The sequence below is a fragment of the Centruroides vittatus genome, unplaced genomic scaffold (genome assembly GCF_030686945.1).
Source record: "Centruroides vittatus isolate TY-2023 unplaced genomic scaffold, ASM3068694v2 contig_577, whole genome shotgun sequence".
Taxonomy (NCBI): Eukaryota; Metazoa; Arthropoda; class Arachnida; order Scorpiones; family Buthidae; genus Centruroides; species Centruroides vittatus.
The window spans coordinates 128,492-149,959 of record NW_027122345.1 but is presented as its reverse complement, the minus strand read 5'-3'; the positions used below and the strand labels follow the sequence as shown (position 1 = coordinate 149,959).

Below are 21,468 nucleotides of genomic sequence, written 5' to 3'. Positions count from 1 at the left end.
TGTGTGTTTATACAATATCTAAGAGTTTACTTTTCATTTACAGCACTAGTGGCAACATCTGCAGTGCCAAAGGGATGAAAATAGGTTTGCCACATTCTAATTCAGGCTCCCTAATATTGGTTCTGGTTATGCTATTGTTCTGTATATAATTGGTCTATACAATTATAAAATACCTAAAGATTATAACTGTAGTGTTATCAAAAGTACTTGGGAAGTATACATGTTTTGTTTTTAATGTGTTATTTTTTTTTCTTAGGTAAAAACTATTAACACTTACACTCTGTATTTTAAAATTGTCTTTATCAAAAAGAATGACTTGATTTTAAAACTTTATATTTATTGATGGAAACATACTACAAAACAGAGACAAAATGCAAAATCTTAAAATTTCAGCTGTTATTAAAAATACTCTGTGTCCACCAGTAGCCGCACGGACAATATTTAGACGATAGCTAAATTCTTCATACACTCTACGTAAGATATCTACATCGACAGAAGTCGCAGCAGCTCTTATTCTGTTTTTTAGCTCATCTAGGTCACAAGCTAAAGGGGGGATGAAAATTCTTTCCTTCATGTATCTCCACAAGAAAAAAATTGCAATGGGGTCATGTCTGGAGATCTTGGAGGCCAAGAATGTAGGGCAGTGTCTCAAGGTCCTGTGTGCCCTATCCAGTGTTGAGACAGTGTGTCATTGAGAAATTGTCGTATATTGTGGTATCTAGTGGCAATTCTCTAAAACTCTAGGCCATGCCCATTTGATCAACACACATTTCCTTTCTGGAATGTCCTGTTTCATAATTATAACTCTGTAAAATCAGGTCATTCTTTTTGATATATCCTGTACATCTACTATAGATGTTTAATTTTAAACAAAAAGAAGTAATAATGTACTGCAATAGTTCACATACTATATTGCTATAAATGTAAAATAAAATAAAATAAAATAATTACAAAAAATGAATAAACTAAATTAAAAATGCTTATATTAAATTGTTAAACATTTTCTGCATATTAGGTATACAAGTGATTTAATGAAAGACTTAGAGAGTATAAAGAAGTCAAAATCAAGGGGAAACAAATACAGTATTAACAGAACAGCTGATAATGAATAAAGAGCAGTTTCTAAGAGGAACAGCCCAATATCATTATATTTAACTCAAAATACATTCCTTTAACAACAGAGACAAGCTTTTTGTTGTCACTAATATTAATCAGACTGAATAGAAAATGGGAAGAAAACAAACTACATCTGTGAATTAGTTATTATTGAATTATTGACATAAAAAAAAATCATAGTGATATAAAATTGTGACATTAACATTACATAACACTGACTTAATGTTTTAATTTAATTAATTTTAATTATTTATTGAATTGTTACTTTTGTTTGTTTTTTATATATTATTTTAATTTCATTATTCAACATAGGTGCTCTAATAAATTTTAAAATATATTACCAGGTACAATTATTAATTTTGATAAGAGATGGTGCCTAATGTTTAGAACATCTTCAATTAGGGATGGACTGAATAGGAGTTCTTGGCCAAATACAAATACTAAATAATTATTTGGATATTACTGTTGCTTAATACTGAATATTCTTGCCTTTCTGACATTCAAATATCAAATATTCAGCTGAATATCAGCTAATTTATTTGTATTTAAATTAAATTACATTTGCCAGTATAATTTAAAGGTTTTAGTGGTGTTATTTAATAATAGTCTCCCTGAGAATGGCCATTTAGAACACCCTGTATAAAATATCATACATATGAGGTCTGAAAATTTTAAATTATATATTTCTCTATGTATTTATTTGATTATGATGTAATTTGTTGTAAAAAATGAAAATATCATTGAGGAAGTAAGGTATATATTGAATACAAAATCTTAACAATTTAAAATAAGACTCATAATACATAGTATCCAATAACTCTAATGAATACTTGATTAACAAAATAAAATAAAATGTTATTACTATAATTAAATAAATATAAGTTTTGTTTTATTATTTTTTTTAATGTATATATGCATATGCACTTATTTATTTTATAAACCATTGTTATGTTGTCACAATACCTTGGTTTCTATGATAGCCTCTAAGATTGCATTGGAACTTTGCCTACCAGTTGTCCTTGATAATTCTTGACTTCTTAATTGCTGAATTAATATATGAATATAAAAACATTATATTTCAAAATATTTTTGAACTGAAAATTTTCATTGATAAAAATTTCCAATTGGATTAAACATAATAAATTTACATCAAGTTATTTTATTTTCTTTCTATTTCAATTATTTTATATAAACTTATCTGTAAACACCAAATATTATAAATGAAAATGCATTATCATATGAATTCTTTAAAAAAATTTGATTTTTAAAAACATTAAAAAGTAATCAATAAAAATAAAACATATATTTTATTTTTTGTTTTTTATACAAATAATATTAAACTCCTAAAAATATCTCAAAATAACTCAATGGCTTTATTGCTTTATTTGCAATAAACAATTATAAATGAGCATAATCTTAATATTTTTGTCTAATGACCATTGAAAAAAAAACAAATTATTACTACTATAAAAACAAAACAACAAACTGACTTGGAAAATGTAAGAGAAAAAAATGACAAAAGTTAAACAAATTAATAAATGAAATAAGTGAAATAATATTTAATAAAAATTTAGTTTAAAGTTATTTGTTTTTTAGATCAACATAGCTTGCTTAGAATAAACTTTCTAGAGACAACAATAATTAATGGAAATGAGAAATATGAAACCAGTTTACAAGAAATAATTCTTTGTTCTTATGTATAGATATATTTCAGAAAATTCAAAAGATATTTGAACTATAATTCTTAAAAAACTATACTCTATTCCCTTATTAAAAAATCTCTTTTCACTTTAACTTCTTAAAACACTGGGATGAATATAAAATCAACCTTACTTAAACCAAATAATTGGAGCAAAAATGTTATACTAATGCAAACGTTTCCAATGCCCCTTCTGGGCTCTTCTTCAGGCTTTTACATAAATCCATTGCAAGCTGTTCACTCAATTTTTTGAATTTCATTTAGAAAGCATTCAATTTCTGATTGAAAACATGCACAAATTCCAAGTTATTCAAATATCGGATAACTGTATGAGATTCTAAATGTGCACAAGATTCAATTCAAACCATTAAAAAACAAATACAAAATCAAATGTTATCGTCCATTAGGACTTGCCATGCCATGGAAAGTGACATTTCTTCTTTAAAATTAATGCATGTGGACTTGCAACCCACCTTAAATATTTCCATTGCCTCCAACACTTTGAGGTGATCATGATGTGGGGTGGTGAGGATGATACGTGCTTCGTTAAAGTCAGCTGGGATGTCTGGATCCGTCACATAAGTCAAAAGGGCCATTGTGCATTTATTGTGTAGTATATCTGACTTATGCTCCTTTAATCTTACCACTAATGAATGTTTGGTAGAACCAACATATACCATATCTCTGTCACACTGCCATCTCTTAGCAGGACACCCCGGTAATCTGTCTGGCTTGGGATGGTCTTTTCCATTCCTTAATGTGCTGTAAATGGATAGACACCTCCTGTATGCTATACTGAGCTTACGTTTCTTGGCTATTGTATTATATATTGATTTTAAATGCAGGTTATAAGTGAGGGGGATCCTCTTCCTATCAGCTTCCTTTTCATTGTTTGGTATTTCCATCCTACTAGATGCTACTTCTTGCATATGTTTGTAGTTTTCACATAACCTACATATAAGGTTGGTGTATCCATGTTCAATGGCTATCCCTTCTAATATTTCTTATATCTTGTGTTAACGCCTGCGAGGAGAAAGAGTGTGTGTATGCTCTCCTGACCAATGCTCTGAAGGCTGCTATTTTATAAGAAAATGGATCAGAAAATGGATGATTCTATTGGAATATACATTGAGATAGCAGTTGGTTTTTGATACACAGCAGTGTGTATGTTCAATCCTTCAATCATGATGTCCACATCTAAGAAGTGGACTCTGTTCTGGCTGTGCTGTCTGATCTCAACAAATAATCCATAGGGATTGTTGTTCATTGCTTCTATAAATACAGTCAAACCTGTTTTTATGCGGGGGATAGGGACCACATTAAAAAAAACGCATTAAAAAAAATCTCACGAAACTTCACGAATGGCTGTAAATAATAGTTTTCGCAACACAATTAAAAAAATAATTTTTTTATGCAGTCAACAGGGACCGCATAAAAAAAGTCTCACATAGAAAATAACTCAAAACCGTACGAAATAGAATTTATTGACAACAGATGTCAGCACTTGACTGCATCGTCTTGTCTATCGTCTGTTTTACATATTTTTGTCCAGGTGGTGTTTTGTTGACTTAAAAAGTAAATTATTTCATTTTTCGCATATTCATGCAATAATATTACTATAATAAGTGCATTTATGCTATAATAAGTTTATTTAGCTATAATAAGTCAACGTGAGACATGACGAATCGCACGAGACTAGTCGCCAACTATACCGCACAAATTAAAAATTCGCATTAAAAAAATCGCACAAATAAAAATCGCACATAAAAAGAGCGCATAAAAACAGGTTTGACTGTATATATTAATCTTGAATCAAGTTTAGATTTTAGAATTTTATGAATTTAAATTATTTATTGTTTTCATTATATCTAAGAGTAAATATAAATTAATTAATATAGCAAGATATCAAAGTCTTACTATCTTTTGATATTAATATATAAAACCAACATAATGTTTGTACATTAACATCAAAAGACAGTATCTTCATTTTCAAATCTTAATTAAAGTTTTCATATGATACCATATCCTAGTATCAATTAATAAATAAGTTTATAAACAATTTTTACAAATTTTTTTCAAAAGATGAGCAAATTCAACAGATTTATGGCAAATTCCTAAAACATAACTTAGAATTATTATTATTATTTAAAATTTAGAATCAGTTTATCTGAAAAACTATATGTGAACATTCTATCCTAATGCTGCAAAGAAACTGAATAAATTTGATAGATCATAATTTCATAATTTCTATTTTTATATTTCAAGAAGAGATTGCTGTTTTCTCAAGATTAAGAGATAATATAGACAACATAGACTGTGAAAGAAGTTGATAAACTTATAAATAACTTCAATAACTTATAAATATCTATGTTTTTTATATTTTAAAGAGTGTATAATAATTAATTTTAGCTAAGAAATTAAATTATAATTTTAATCAATATCATATTATACAAAATAACACCAAATATATTTTTATGATAAGCATTCTATCAATACTTAGAAATTCTTACAATCGCTGTCAGTTTTATCTAATATTTTTATTTACACATATATTTTTTATAAACTATTCTTTGACACTGTTATCAACTTTAAAAAATAAATAAGAAATAACCAGATCATCTTTAGCAATTTTTTCAACCTGTTGCTCTTTCATTACCTGTAATAAACTAAAATAGGTTTAAAAAGTAAGTAATTCTTTTCAAACCTTTTTATGCCATTCTTTGTTAAGTTTAATAGTTAAACAATTTATTAAGAAGAAAATTAAAGTCTTCTTTACAAGAGTCTAAATTTAAGATCATATACAATTTTAGATTTAAAAATGTAATTAGGTTCCTGTAAAAGAAGGTGTTCAGTTTGCTTATAACTAGAAAAGAAATCAAGAATTGAGTTTTGTATAGCAAATTAAATAATTTGAAAGAATTAAATTAAATTTTAAAAAAATGAATACAATTTGAATTTGCACTTTTGAAATATGACATTAAGCAATATGCCTAATATCATTATCATTATATCAATATTGCAAATGCTTGCAATTTACAAAGTTCATTTAGTTAATAATAAAACCAGAATATAAAATCCATATTTAGCAATATTCAAGTATATTTATATAACAATAATAAGTATATATTGTTGCTATTTAAAGATACAGTATATAATATTCTATATTCTAAATTTTATGGAAATCAATTATATCATAAATATTTCATGTGTAATAAAAATTACTATCTTATAATAATAATTTTTTAAATTATGATTTAAATTATTTTAAATAAAAACATTAATAATTCAAAAACTATGGATAAAAATGAACAAAATGTATTTTCAAGTAATAATGCTAGCAATAAGCACTGTTTATACATTTCTCAAGGGAGTGAACAAAAAAAGACAGAACTAAAGTCAAGATGTCTTCAAGATGTAAACAAGATGGCAGAATTAAGGTTTTTTTTTTTTTTTTTGACAAACTCATAGCATTACAGCTTTTAACAAATGATTTTAATATTTATCTTTTACAAAAAACTTACACCTTTACAAATCCAGCAACAAATTTAATAAAATAAGAACATTTTTTTGATCAGTTTCACTGACCTTCTTCAGTTACAATGGAATGGAAAATTAAAAAAATGTAAATACAAATTTAAAAACGTAAGTACATAATAAAAAAGTGGCAGGCACTAATAATGTTGCATCAGTATATTGATGCAATCCAACAATCTTCAAAATTCTAAAGAATGATAAAAAAAACCACATAACCGTAATTTGACTGCAAGGATTTACTCTATCCTGATAAATGATCAAGGTTTCAAATCAAAACTGGTCTATGTAGGTGCCACTGGATGTAATTTGCACAACTCAGGAAGCATAAGTATGCAATTGAAAAAAGTTCAATAATACAACACTGGCAGCTTACTCACAACATCAAGACATACATTACATTACATTAGTTGAAAGAAAGGGACTCCTGGTATCACTCAGAGGTATGACCAGGAGCATCAAGACATACAAGTAAAATGGGAGCAAGCAACTATAATCAGACCCACATCTAATATGCACACTATAGGATATCTAGAAAAATTGGAAATTTAAAAGGCTCATAAAAAATCCAGGTGCAGCAACCATAGAGATGTGGACAATCTGCCTAGGGGGCTGCCTTCCAGGAGGACTTTTTATGGGAAACTCCACGCTGCCAGCCCGTCCGAGCATGGCACAAACCCACGACCGTACTCCCAGTGTTCAGGGACTAGTCCACTCGTAGTGCAGAGACAAAGTCCACTCGGCCACTGGTGGGCCCAGTACAGCTTTGTGTTTATTTTTTCATAAATGATTGGTTATCTGAAAAATCAGTTATCCGAACAACCCCAGTCCCAAATTGTTTTGGATAATTGATGCTTTACTGTAATTCTTTTATTAACGGATATTTATTAGTTTATTTTTTGTTTTTCATTTTATTAATTTCAACTGAACTTGATGTTTATTTATTTATTCTTTTAAAATAACATTCTTGTATTCAAATTCTTGTTCTTTTACAATTGTACTTATGTTTTTTTAAATTTGTATTTACATGTGAGTAAAATTTTCATTAAGTCCTACCCCACTTGAGATATGAACATGATCCCAATTTGTCTTTAACCATCAAAATTTAATAGTATCAATTCCCTTATATACACATTACTATGCTAAATTTTGTTTCTTTATCCCATCCTGGGATATTAAAAAAAATAGGTGGGTCAAATGTGACATGATTACAATATTGTTATAATGGCTGGGAAAGTAATCTGTGTTATGTTATAACAACTAGGAAGTAAAAATTTGAGATGATTACAATACTTTCCTGTGTTGTGTTATAACAGGCTATGTGCATGTCTATTAGATAATAATTTGGCATAAAGGAAATAATCTGTGGACAGACAGAAAGAAGGTAATAAGTAGAGATAACATCATTAATAAATTTAAAAAATCCTTCTGGAAATTTTCACACATATTAGTGCAAGATCTTTGGACCACTACTTGAATAGCATTGATGTACAGTACTTATTAATAAATTATCAATAATACTATAATAACTGTGCTAAACATACTGTATGTTTAAAAAATATGTTTACCACAATCAGTACATTCATTACAGTAAAATCACTTTTTAATAGCTACAATACTTTTATGAATTTTAAAACAAATATGAAAAGTTTTGCAAAAAATGTTTTTAAAAGAGAGTGATATTATACTTGAATATTTTTAGATATATAATATGTTAACAAATAAATAGAATAATTAAAAAGAATTTATATTCATGACTCATTAATTTTCATTTAGGAAAAAAAAACAAAAACAGAAAATAGATTAAATAAAATATTACAAGATTTAAACTCACTTTAGTTAACTCTTTTTCTCTCATTTCTAGCATACTTTCTAAATGGCGAGAGTGGCCTTCAGTTTCAATTAGTTTTGTTTTGAGTCGTTCCATTTCAATTCTTTCTTCTTCTAGCATTTTGCTTCCTCCAAAATAAAGTAAACAAAAAATTAATATATAAAATAAAAAATTATGATTTTTTTGTTTTGTTGAAATGTAACTGAAAAATACTTTATACAACCATATGAAGAGAAAAAAGACTAACGATGCTAAAAAACTTTCAAGAATCAATTCTTCATTGAGATTAAACACTTTTAAGAACTTTAATATCCTATCTTCAGATCCGTCAGATAGAACATACAGAGAACACAATGCTCAAATAAAGAATAAATACAAACTTTTAAATAAAGAATCAGTAAATCAGTAAATGAAAGTAATATTAGTAGTAACAGATAATAGATAATTTTAACTTAAAAACTTAATTTGTTTTTAAAAAATTATGTAAATTAATATATTTTTAAGATCAGTTTCCATTATGCTTGCTTTCTTCAATTGTCCTCCTTGTGAAGACCATCTGTTGAAGCATTTTTCTTTTGTCAACATTCATCTTTGAAGTAAATTTTGCCATTGGGTATTACTACTACTCCTTCAATCAAGTAGAATGGTCTGTGAGCATTTATCTTTATTCTCCTGATGTATCCTGTTTCCAGTGAGCTTGAGAGAGCCTGATGGATAATTTACTTCTCCTGTTTTGTGACTTCAGTTTCATATTCTCAAATAACCTTTCTCTACATATTTACAGATCTTTAAATAACATGACAAATTTTAAGATATTTCTGCAAAACACACAATCCTTACAGAATAACTACTTTTTTGCACACTATTATAAATGATGATTATGGCATTTGATGAGATAAGCAGCTCTCAGTGATTATAAAAAATCATTGAGAGTTGGTTATCTCTGAATTGGAAAATTTACTTTTATATTTAAACAATATAAGAATCAATACGTTTTTATGTAATATAATTAATTTTAGTTACTTTAGTTGAATTTTTAGGCCTATATCATTACTACAAAAATAGCTAAAGTGAATTTTGAAACTTACCAATTCCTTTGTTCTGTAACATTTCCATGAGCTTTTTAATACTTTCATCCCGAGCAATAAGAGTTTGCTTTTGTGTTTCAATTCTCATTTCTAATTCCTGAAGAAACAAAGATTTCATACTTAAGTGCATAAAAATTACATATTACATATTATACATAAAGTATATAAAAAATTTTATGAAGTAACTTAACTAGTCACAGCCAAATCAAAATGATAATTAAAATTAAGTTCATTAAATTTTTCTGTAAGAAGCAATAATGAAGTAAAACTATGATTACAGTTTAGTGGTCTGAGAAAAACAAACAGAACAATTGCTCTAAATGATATTCTGTTAATATTTTTAATTTAAAACTTGTATCATATTCATTTGCATATAGATGTGTAGAAGAACAACACAGAAAAATTCTTTCATGTTGAAAATATTCACAAACTTTCTACAGCATACTGCACTCAATTACAATAATGCTTTAAATATTTATTTTTCACTTATATCTAAAACTTTTTTGATACTTTTAATTTCATATTTCAGAATTTCATGTATTTAATATACAGGATACCCAAAAATAAATTAACCAAGATATATTTTAAGATTATTTCAAGAAGTGTTAAAACTAATTTAGCATAGTTGCATGTATCGTGACTCATTTGCTTCATTGGAAGCAACTTAATCATAAAATTACACACAGTTTTTCCAAACCAATCTTTTTCAGTTGACTGACTTTTAGGCTACCATGTATTATATTGACTTTACATTTCATTTCTTCTGCTATCAGATACTCTAAATGCTTTATCAGGTTTGGTCTGGAAAATTTTAAAATATCGCCAACCATTACACCAGTTTTAAATTTTTTCACCACTTCAAATCATTTATTGCCACTAGTTTTATGTACTAATTAATGCAGGTGCTGATAGCCTTATCAGTTTGGTGTCTGGAAAAGCAAAAGTAACATGTTATGCTGTCACTAACAAGGGAAGGGTCAGACGTTTGGTTTTCCAATTCAAACAAAACTTAATGAGAACGTAGCCTTAAACACAATCAACTCCTTTTCCAAATAATAAGATCCACTTGTCAAACATTTCCAAAAAAATGGGCCTCTGAAAATTTAGTATTTAGCTTATATTTAATATAAGTTTCAAAGACCCAATTTTTGAAAACACTTGAGAAGTAAGTCATATTATTTGGACAAGGAGCTGTTTGTGTTTAAGGATACATATTCACCAAGTTTTGTTCGAATCAGAGACCCAAACATCTGGCCCTCACCTTGTTAGTGTAAGGTTTGCCGAACGACTGCATTAGCCAGGATAGTCGCGCGGTCACGACCAACGTGTGGGAGAAAATAAAAAAAAACCCTCATAGACAGACTTTCGTCCTTAACCCGTTTATATAACAAAAGGTGCTTACAACTATGATACACTTTTATCCACGACAGTGTTCAAGTCTTCTGGGCCCCTTTTCGAATGCAAAGGTCCACAAGAAAAGTTCTCCGATGTTTTCGCAGGAGTTTGATGGCCCTGGGGCGCACTGTTCAGTTTCTCGAGGGAAAGTTCCGGAAGCAGAGATGATTCAGATAACAGGTGATAAATCCAGAGGAGCGGGTGACATTCCAAAAGAGATGTAATCCAACTACTGAAGATCACAGAAACACACAGTCGTAAGATCGTGAGACAAAGCTCCAAGAACCAAGAACTGAGAACCAATAACTGAGAGAACGTCACATCCCTTTTTTTTTTTTATCAGTTTTTATAAGTTTTTCTTGAGTCCCAGATCGAACATTCCGATAGGTCGATGCCGACTGACTCCCACTCTCCAATTGGTCCCCCCCTTCGTTACAAATTGTAATGAGATCAGAACCCCGATCGTTGGATGAGCCAATATTGACTGACAATTCGATTCCTATTGAAGATGTTCGATCGCAGTACTCAAATTCATCTATTGTTTCAACCTGAGAAGTCCTCCTTTCTCGGAAATTTCCATAGACATGCCCTTTTATGGACATAAAATATTCATTTTTCGTTTTCTCTATTTTTTTCTCGTTTGACGGTTTCTTTTTACAACATAAAATTATTTTAATTATTATTATTACTAGTTTCTATTTTAAAAATTTTCTTTTTTTTTTTTTTGCACAAATTCTAGACCCATTTCCGAAGCTTCACATTAACAATAGGAATCATTTTTGAATAATATTTTAATGAATAATTCCAAATAAAACATTTGATCACAATGTTTAAGAAGTATTTCACTGGTTCTGTCATGTCAAAATTTTTGTTTTAGTCTACTGAATAAAAGATCAAAATAAAGAAAAAGTCAGCCAAAAATTCCCCAAATTTTCTGTCAGTTGGTAAAAAATCTCCAATCTGCTCAAATGCTGGTTGGCATTGAACAAAATTGCCTTCTGTTCTCAATGCACTTCCTACTTTTCTGCCCAAACTTGTCACATGACATCATGACATCTCTAAGTATATGGTGAATGGGACTCCCATTACACAGAAGCTGGACTTTTTGCTGTTTTTCCTGAAGTGTGCTTTCTGATTCCATTTCATGCTGAATGTTGAAATAAGCAGACTAGGATTTATATCACCACTTCAATGAAAATATCACCAAGTGGCAATTTTGACACTATGCAGTGCAACCCCTGCTTTACTAATTTTATTCACATTTTTATTTCAAAAATAATATATTATTTTTGAAATAAAAATGGTCACCTTACAATGGAGGATGGTTGGTCACCTTACAATGACAGATATTTTCCATTTGCACTTAAAATAGTTTCATTGTAATTAATAATATACTATGTACAGTACATTTTTTAAAATTATGTGGAAAAAAAAATGTTTATATTAGATGTAGCATTCCTTGCACATATTGCAGAAAAGACATCCGCTATAAATATAGCTGAATAAATGCAAGTTAAATATATTATATTTTTGTTTACTTGTTTGCTTTATAAAAAGCAAGCAATGCAATACATCAGTTCAATAGTAAATTGCTCAGTACTATTGATCAATAGTTATAATATATTATCATCTTTTATTTATTGTAACTAAGAATATCATTGTACTGTATATGTTTACATTACTAAACAAAATTAGTTTCAACAAAATACCATTGGCCAACTTGAAATGAACTACAGTCAAACCTGTTTTTATGCGGTGGATAGGGACTGCATAAAAAAAAACGCATAAAAAAAATTGCACGAAACTTTACGAGTGGCTATAAAAAATAGTTTTCGCAACACAATTAAAAAAATATTTTTTTATGCGGCCAATAGGGACCGCATAAAAAAAGTCTTACATAGAAAATAACTCAAAACCATACGAAATAGAATTTATTGACAACAGATGTCAGCACTTGACTGCATAGTCTCATCGATCGTCTGTTTTACATATTTTTGTCCAGGTGGTGTTTTGTTGACTTAAAAAATAAATTATTTCATTTTTCGCGTATTCATGCAATAATATTACTATAATAAGTTTATTTAGCTATAATAAGTCAACGTGAGACATGACAAATTGCACGAGACTAGTCGCCGACTATACCGCACAAATAAAAGATCGCATAAAAAAAATCGCACAAAAAAGACCGCATAAAAACAGGTTTGACTGTATTTGTTTTTTTAGTAATGGATAATGTCACCAGAAGACATTTTAAGCAATTTGCATTATTGCAGAGGCATAATGCAAAAGGTTGTCTCTGTAGACTGTTTGTTGCTGGTGATTGTAAAGATGGATGTTTGAAGACTTTTGTATCTTCTGTATTTTTATATTTTATTTAACCATTTAATTGTTACATATAAAATGGTCTATATACATATAATATAATCTTGAAAAGCTCAAACTCAATTGTGACTTTTTACTAATTTCATAATAATAAATTTCTCTTTTTTTCAGATGCTGTACTGTTATTTTTGGGTAGACTCCAAGAATAAGAGCAAATTAACATTCAACTTCAGATGTTGCCAGATGGAGGACAGAATGCTAAAAAGCTAGATGTCTGGCCATCCTACTTACAATTAAATTACAGACTTGTCTTTGGATATTGATCCAAAGACAAGTCTGTAAGAATTTGCTTTTGTGGAGAAAAATCCATCAGCAGAAGGTGCATTGGTTACAATTTACAAGCATGGACATGATGGGTTACATCTTCAATGAAAACAAAATTGAAAGGTTCCAAACATGAAGAGCTCATGCCTTAATGCTGTAGATCAATCAAGTGAATGCTAAACATGGCACAGTAATAGTGCAATCATTAAACAGCAAGCAAGAGAGTTCAGTGAAAGGATGGAAATCATAGAATTTAAATACCACAATAGTTGGCTGTTGTTTTAAACAAAAGTGTGTGATCTTTCTTAGTATGTTAGGCATAGCAGGTCAGGGTAGTATTTGGCTGTGGACAACAGATGTCCTTAGTTAACATGTTTATCTGTTTGGTTATATGATTGATCTAAACCAGTAGTGTAGAGAGGATGTGGCCATATCCATAGATGCCAACTGACTGAAGACTATTTTTATTTTAAATTATTAAATCAATAATAATTACATATACTTCAGAAAAAATAATGTGAGACTCAATATACATATCATTTTCACACAGAAGTCAAATTTTGTTGCTATGTCAATGATTCTAAATTATATGTCTAAAGCAGTGGTTCCCAACCAGTGTTCCGCAGAACACTTGTGTTCCGTAAGCATCTCCCAAGTGTTCCGCAGATTTAGTCGCAAATTGGAAAGTGTACAATCGTATTCGAGCCGCCGAATATCAAAAAATTAAAATCATAAAATTTTCATAAACTTAAATATATATGTACGACTTGTACTTATGAAGTGTACTACTGTTTCGAATAAGTTAAAGGCAATGATAAAAACTGAATGAAATATGTAAAAAAACATCAGGCACAAGTTTCCCATTAAAGTTATTTAGGTATATTTTTTCCTGTCTTAGAATTGGCATTAATAATATGAGTAGAGATTTTGAATTATAACTGCTCAATTCTAATAAAATAACTGATGACAAGCTTATGTACTTCATATTAACTTAAGTAAGTGTTCCACTAAAGAAAATTGCTCACAAAAATGTTCCGCATCCTAGAAAAGGTTGGGAACCACTGGTCTAAAGACTGGAGTAGGTCAGAGTAATATATAAATAAACAACAACTAACCCGTTATATATAAAGACCAACAACTGCCGAATTATCGGGCTAGCAAATGGCTATAGTAATATTAATAATTTAAGTTAATTTGGTACTAGAGTTAGGCGTTAGGCGCCATCTCTTGCTAAATTTAATAATTAGAATTTTAATTAAATAATTTAAATAAATTTAGGCTTAACTGGAAGAAAAGAATCGGCCCGAAGCGGGATTCGAACCCGCAACTTCTGCTATCCGTGCAGACACGTTACCAGTTACGCTACCCGGACCTTCGGTCCGATCCTCCCCTTCCAGTTGATATAAGATTACCGTACGACCATCGACGGCCAGTTGATATAAGATTACCGTACGACCATCGATAAATAAATTGTTTATTTATATATATATGCCTTGCCGGGATTTGCGATGGCCGGTTGAGTGCCTTTGGGAGGACGTGGGCAATTAATGTGTCCCCAGCCGGCATTGTAATAGCCGTCGATGGTCGTACGGTAATCTTATATCAACTGGAAGGGGAGGATCGGACCAAAGGTCCGGGTAGCGTAACTGGTAACGTGTCTGCACGGATAGCAGAAGTTGCGGGTTCGAATCCCGCTTCGGGCCGATTCTTTTCTTCCAGTTAAGCCTAAATTTATTTAAATTATTTAATTAAAATTCTAATTATTAAATTTAGCAAGAGATGGCACCTAACGCCTAACTCTAGTACCAAATTAACTTAAATTATTAATTTTACTATAGCCATTTGCTAGCCCGATAATTCGGCAGTTGTTGGTCAGAGTAGTATTATGGCCATCGGCCATGTTATTCGCGTATTTTATATGTTTTTAATATGTAATATAAGTTAGTGTTAGCAATTCCTTTGTTTCTTTTGTATTATCTATCCTCCTTTACTTTCCCCACCACTCCTTTTTACCCTTTGGGTGGGATTATCGTTTCTAAGAAAGAGACAACGTATAGAACAATAGAAGGGACGGCGCCGTGGGTCTCGAGGAATGAAAAGTGAATCACTTTTCGACTGGACTGTGGAGAGTGAAGGTGTGAAAAGGAAGCTCTCGACCGAGGCGGATAAGTGAGCAGCAGAAAAAAAGGAAAGGATACGACGGGGGAGTGAGAGATTCACCGAGAACACGGGAAGCCTATAAAATAATCAAACAGGACTCAAGAGTGGTATCCCACCAAGTATTTCAATCTTCGACTATTTTTATCTGCATGTATATATTGTTCCTCCCTTTAGTTATAAGTAGGATAAGTTTAGTTTTAAGATCTGCACGCGTATAATTTGTCGGGTTCCGTTTTGAGCGCGCTTTTTAGACTGTAAAAAAAAAAGCCTTTCTTTGTAAAGTTGGGATCCATAAAGAACCTGCTTCTGTTCTTTCTGGCGAGAATAAAATCGTACCTTTGTTATAAGTAACGTGTTTCGATTATTATTTTGTGTCGGTCTGTTCGTGGAAACCGTTACACCTCGTCACGAATCATCACAGTATAACTGGAAATGATAAGAATTGAGCTTTTCTTCCATAATAAAAATTATTTATTTAATTAAATTTCATTTTTAATTATTAATTTTAATACAAGATTTCTGCTCCCCTTAAGACTGAATTTATTAGTTTAATTATTCTTATAAAATCCAAAAATAACCCAGTTGATTTCAATTTTCAGTGTAATCAAATTAAACTAAATCTTTTTTCTTTTTTTTCTAGTTTTATAAGTTTTATAAAATAAAAATCATCAAGTATTTTACACAAATATTATATAGCTTACTTTAATTGTTTCCCTGAGGAGATAAATTTCTTTAGTCATATGGTCTTTTTCTTGATATAATACTTCTAAATGTTGTTGGACTTCGGCATCAGGGTTTCGCATATGAGAAAGACGTAATTCTTCTTCAAGCTGTCTCATCATTGCTGCTTGTTTCTAAAAATGAAATTAATAAATATATCATTATATTATCTATAAAACTTTTATATTAAAAAAATTAATTTTGTTATAAATGAACTTTTAATTTAAAATTTTCTTGTTAAAAAGTGACCAATGAAGGATAAAATGAAAACAAACTGGCTTATATATTCTTGTCTATGATAATTTTTAAAATAATTTTAAAATACTTTTTAACATTTTGGTTTTATTTAAAATTATATTTAATTTATTATTAATACTTTTAATCACATTTACTCATGAATTTTTTTCTGAAAGATCTACTACAATTACCTAAATATTTTCATTAATTTAAATGAACTACACCTTTATCAATCCAGCAAAATTTAATAAAATAATAACATTTTCAATCATTTTTAATGATCTTCCTTAGTTACAAACAAATAGAACATTAAATATAGAACATAAAATGTGTTCGGAATAAATATAAAAATTAACAGAAAATGCCCAAGCAGACAAAATATAGTTAGATAAACAAAATAAATAGCAAAAAGGAAAAGGAAAAAGAAAAAAATATAAGATATAACAACGAAACCATATATGGTTTCGTTGTTATATCTTATATTTTTTTCCTTTTCAAAACCATATATGTTAGTTATACCACACACACACACACACATATATATATATGGTTAAGACTTACGAAGTACAAGATATAAGTTATGAACTATGAGTTACAAGTTATTTTCAACTTAAGAAAAGAAAATGGAAATATTTTTGAACAATGTACTGTAGCATTGTTAATTATTATATGTCAGAACGATTGACAAAGCACATCAAAGAAAAGTGGTTTTTTGGAAACAAATTCTTTCAAAGAACTTTTATCTTTTTCTTTTAATTTATATTGTATTTAATGTATAATGTAATGTATTTTTAATTTTATGTAATTGTTATTTTTGTTTTACATATATTTGTTAATTTTGGGGTAGATATCAACTATCTTTTTTTATAACAAACACACATATCATTTTTAATCATTTTCATATGTGTGTGTTTGTTACCAATATTTACAAAAAAATAATAAATAAATAAATAATATCTGCCAAATAATATGCTTGCTAACTGTACAAAAAAGTCAAATTGTGCAAGTGCAAATTGTGAATTGCCCAGTTGTTGCATACCCACATTTTTTTAACATATTGCTTCATTCTGTTTTATTTATCAAATAATAACAATTATATAAATGCTAAAATAAACATGAAAAAATTAACTAAAAAATAATTTTAATATCAATAATAGGCTATCCAATGATACAGATTTGAGAGTCAATCATTGCACTCGTATTCACTGTAGAGAACTATACCTTTTTCAAAACAAAACAAATGCTTCCTTATATGGTAAAAATCTGATCAATTGTAACGATCAACTATTTAGATAATGCTATGCAAAGATTCATTTTACTACTTGTTTTCTAACTTGTAAATTATTTAATAATATTTTAAACTATATATAAATGTTACTTTAATTATTATATAAAATGGATTTCTATACTGTACAATTTAAAAAATGAAGCAAATAAAGCAAAATGATAATGACATCATGTTTAGTTTTGATCTCATTAGTGAAATGGTGAAAAGTAATTCTGTTTACATAAACAAGGTAAAATATTGCACAGTTAAGCTAATGTTATCATTTCAAATATACATAATTATTTTAGTCATAAAAATTTACTTTTCAGCAATGAAAAGAGTAAGAATATTACAATTATCAAGTCACATGTATTCAAAATATATTGCCCATTATTTTTAATGATCTTATTAAATTCATTTTACAATTAATTTGATAGATGAAGATATCCTGCATGCTATGTGTATTGTGGATACAGAACCATGTGAGACTAACTCTAAATTTTTCAGTTTTTCAATAACAGAGTATGTATTCCTATTACATTCAACACATTCTATTTGGGACGTTAAGCAGATATGTAAAATTCCAAACAGTTATAAAAACGAGCAAATGTTTGGTTGTCAAAGATTGGGCCAATTTTTAAATCCCATTTTCTGAAAATTACTGTTTTACAATTAGTTGCTTACAGTTATATAAACACAATACAGATAAATACAAATCAATATAAAAATCTTTTGAAAGTTTTAAACTTTCAAAAAATTTTTACATTGATTTGTATTTATCTATGAAATTAATTTGTTTTGAGTTTTCATTTTTGTTTTGCTTTTTAATATTTAGAAATGCTGAGCCACACATCATTTATAATCATAAAATGAAATATTCAAAAATCAGCTTTTAAACTTTCTAAAATTAAATAAAATTTAAATGGAAATATTCTTTTATCTTTTGCAAATATTTTAATGTAAAAATGTGTGTTACAGAATAAGTATTCATATTAAAATTGAGAAAATCAACAATTCTTACTGCATTTATAATAGATAGGATATATCACCATAACAAACATGGTGTAAAAATATTGTCAAATGACAAACTAAAAATTTTTCTTCTAAATTTTATCTTTTTATAGAATTGGACTGTAATATGCTTTATCAATCATAGTTGACATCAAAGTTAGGAAAAATATTTTGTGAAAGAGGAAATAGAGTTCATGCTCCAAATAATCCAAAACTAATCAGTTTCTACATGAAAAATTTAGTGTAGTTACCTGAACTGTTGATACGAATGTTAGGTGCTAAGAAATTTTAATCAGTTTTTGTCAGAAATCAGTTTAATCAGAAATTTTAATTGTTTAAATAATTTTAAACAATTGTCATTTTTTTCTTATTTTAAAATAACAAAAAAATAATTCAATTAGATTTAAAATGCTCAATGTTTAAATCATTTAAATTTTATTTCATATTCTATAGGAAATATAAAAATAAAATTTAAATGAACATTTAAATTTAAATAATATAAATATAAAATATAGGATATAAAATAAAATTAACAAGAACATACAACATAAATACCATTATCGAAAATATGAGGTAATTACACCATAATAAATAAAATTAATTATAAACAAATTGCAATTAATGTAAATTATTATATAAGAAATAATAAAATTTTAAAACTTGAAAAATATAAAGGATATAATAATAAAATGATTACAAATGATTAAAAATTCTTTTACTTAAACTTCTATCTAAAATATTGTTAACAGAATATGTTTAAATGATAAAAATATAATTCAACATTTTGTTATCCCATATAATAATATACATATATAAAAGATAGGTTTGAGAATTTTAATAAAAATTAACAATAATAATAAATTATAAATTTTGTTTGTCAAATTTAAATTTAAATTATTTACTGGAGTGTAAAGGTTTTGTTTGATGTACTTTTATAAATTACATCATCCCAAATTATCATATAAATAGAGAACAATTTCAAACTCAAAGATAAAAAAACTCCATATCATTCACAAAGGAAATTCCTAAGGAGAATGTATCTCAAACAAATGTAGGGAGAATAACTCTTTCAAATAACATTTCTTAAAATTATATAATTTAGTTCTTATAGATTTGCAACATATATTACTCAATTTCCAAATTTCTTTAAATTGTTTCAAATATTGATTTCAGTTTTAATTCTATATCTAATTCCATCTGAAAGTGATTTGTGTTTTGATTGATATTTTATAATTTCATTTAAGAATGTTTTGGAACCAGTTTTTCCAGCCACAAAATAATTTCAATGATTGTTTTGTTATATCTACAAAGTTTAGAAAATAACAGCGACTTCAACCACAATAAAAATGGTTCAGTTCCTGTTTACACATTTTTCTAAAGTTTCTGCTCTGATTTCTGATCCAGTTTGCTTTATTTGATTTGGAAAGAACCAGTAAATGGTTGAACAGGTAGCAGTTCAGTTCAAAGATCAGTTACTATGTTGGTTTATAAAAATTTTGGTCATGAAATTTAAATTTAAAAATAATGACATTATTGTTAACAAGATTCTAACTAAAATAATAGAAATAAAAATTAATATAAATAAATGATCAAAATTATAACATGGAATCTTTTTAAAAAATATTGATGATATAACAACGTAGGTATACTAGACAACTTTAAAAAATGCACTCCACATGTGTGACATTGGTGCCATATCCCTATTGTTAATTGCAGTCCCCTTATTAGTCGTTTTGTAAATTTTGAATATTTCCAAGTATGTAAAATGAAACAGTCATAACATAATGGATTAGATGTGTACTGTCAAGAAAAGACGTCAACATCTTGGTTAGAAGCAAAGGCTGCCGATTGAATATTATTCATATTTTTACTGTTCTGTTTCTTCTAAAATTAAACTATAAGAATTTATACTGATAATCATTAACCAACAATTTTTGAAAGTAATAATCTAACTGTATGAAAAATGTTGCCAGGTTAAGCAATTTACCATAAATTGTGAATTTTGTAATGCCAATTGTAGCTTGAGTCTGCCCTACAATTAATACTAACTTGGGAGAATTTTGAACCAATATACAATGTTCTCATATCTGTAAGTTTCATATCAATAGTTAATCTCACACTTTAAAAAAATTTGGGTTAAATGGTACAGTACAAGCCAGTTCAAAACAACTGATTCAGTTCAATTCCGGTTTCAACAGATACTTATACCACTGATTTGGTCCTAGTTCCAGTTCAGTGAAAATGATGAAAGTTCATTCTAGTTATAATTCTGGTTTTGGTTTGATTTGAATCTCTGGAAAATAATATAAGCACTAATGTTCTTAAATACTAAAATCCATAATAGAGTCTATAATAACATACCAGAACATTGATATGCAATAAGATAGTGAAGTATGTATTATAGTGTTTATTATAATCTATCAAATACATTACAATCAATTAATGCTTCATTATCTTATCATAATTGTGAATAATTCAAATTGTTAATTCAATACATTAAAAACTCCTGTTAGTAAGACTCCTGTTAATAGAGTACCAGATAGTAAAGAAGTCTGTTTAAAGGAGTGCCATGTCAGTGGGATTATTAGAGCAGCAGTCTATATTAAGGAGCACTACTCAAAGAAAGCTTATAAGGGCCTATCTTTAATCTTGCAGTGCATCACTGCATCACCTTTAGGGCAAAATGTGATGGTTCTCTACAGTCTAAACCAGAGGTCAGCAACTTTTCAGCAGTGTTGTGCTGAACCTAAGTTATAGTGTTATTCCA

General features: G+C 28.4%; 1 protein-coding gene across 3 annotated transcripts in view; it reads right to left on the bottom strand.

Annotated features, from left to right (window-relative positions):
* Window positions 1-21,468, bottom strand: part of LOC136979073 (trichohyalin-like) — a 192,192-nt gene that overhangs the window by 71,181 nt on the left and 99,543 nt on the right. For 2 of the 3 annotated variants that reach the window (XM_067274976.1, XM_067274974.1), the window contains exons 2-5: window positions 16,168-16,320; window positions 9,266-9,362; window positions 8,181-8,305; window positions 2,080-2,160 (exon numbers count right to left, since the gene is read on the bottom strand). In XM_067274976.1, coding sequence (XP_067131077.1) covers window positions 2,080-2,160; window positions 8,181-8,305; window positions 9,266-9,362; window positions 16,168-16,320 — 456 coding nt within the window. The remainder of the gene's footprint in view (window positions 1-2,079; window positions 2,161-8,180; window positions 8,306-9,265; window positions 9,363-16,167; window positions 16,321-21,468) is intronic. The other variant, XM_067274975.1, reaches the window with a different exon arrangement.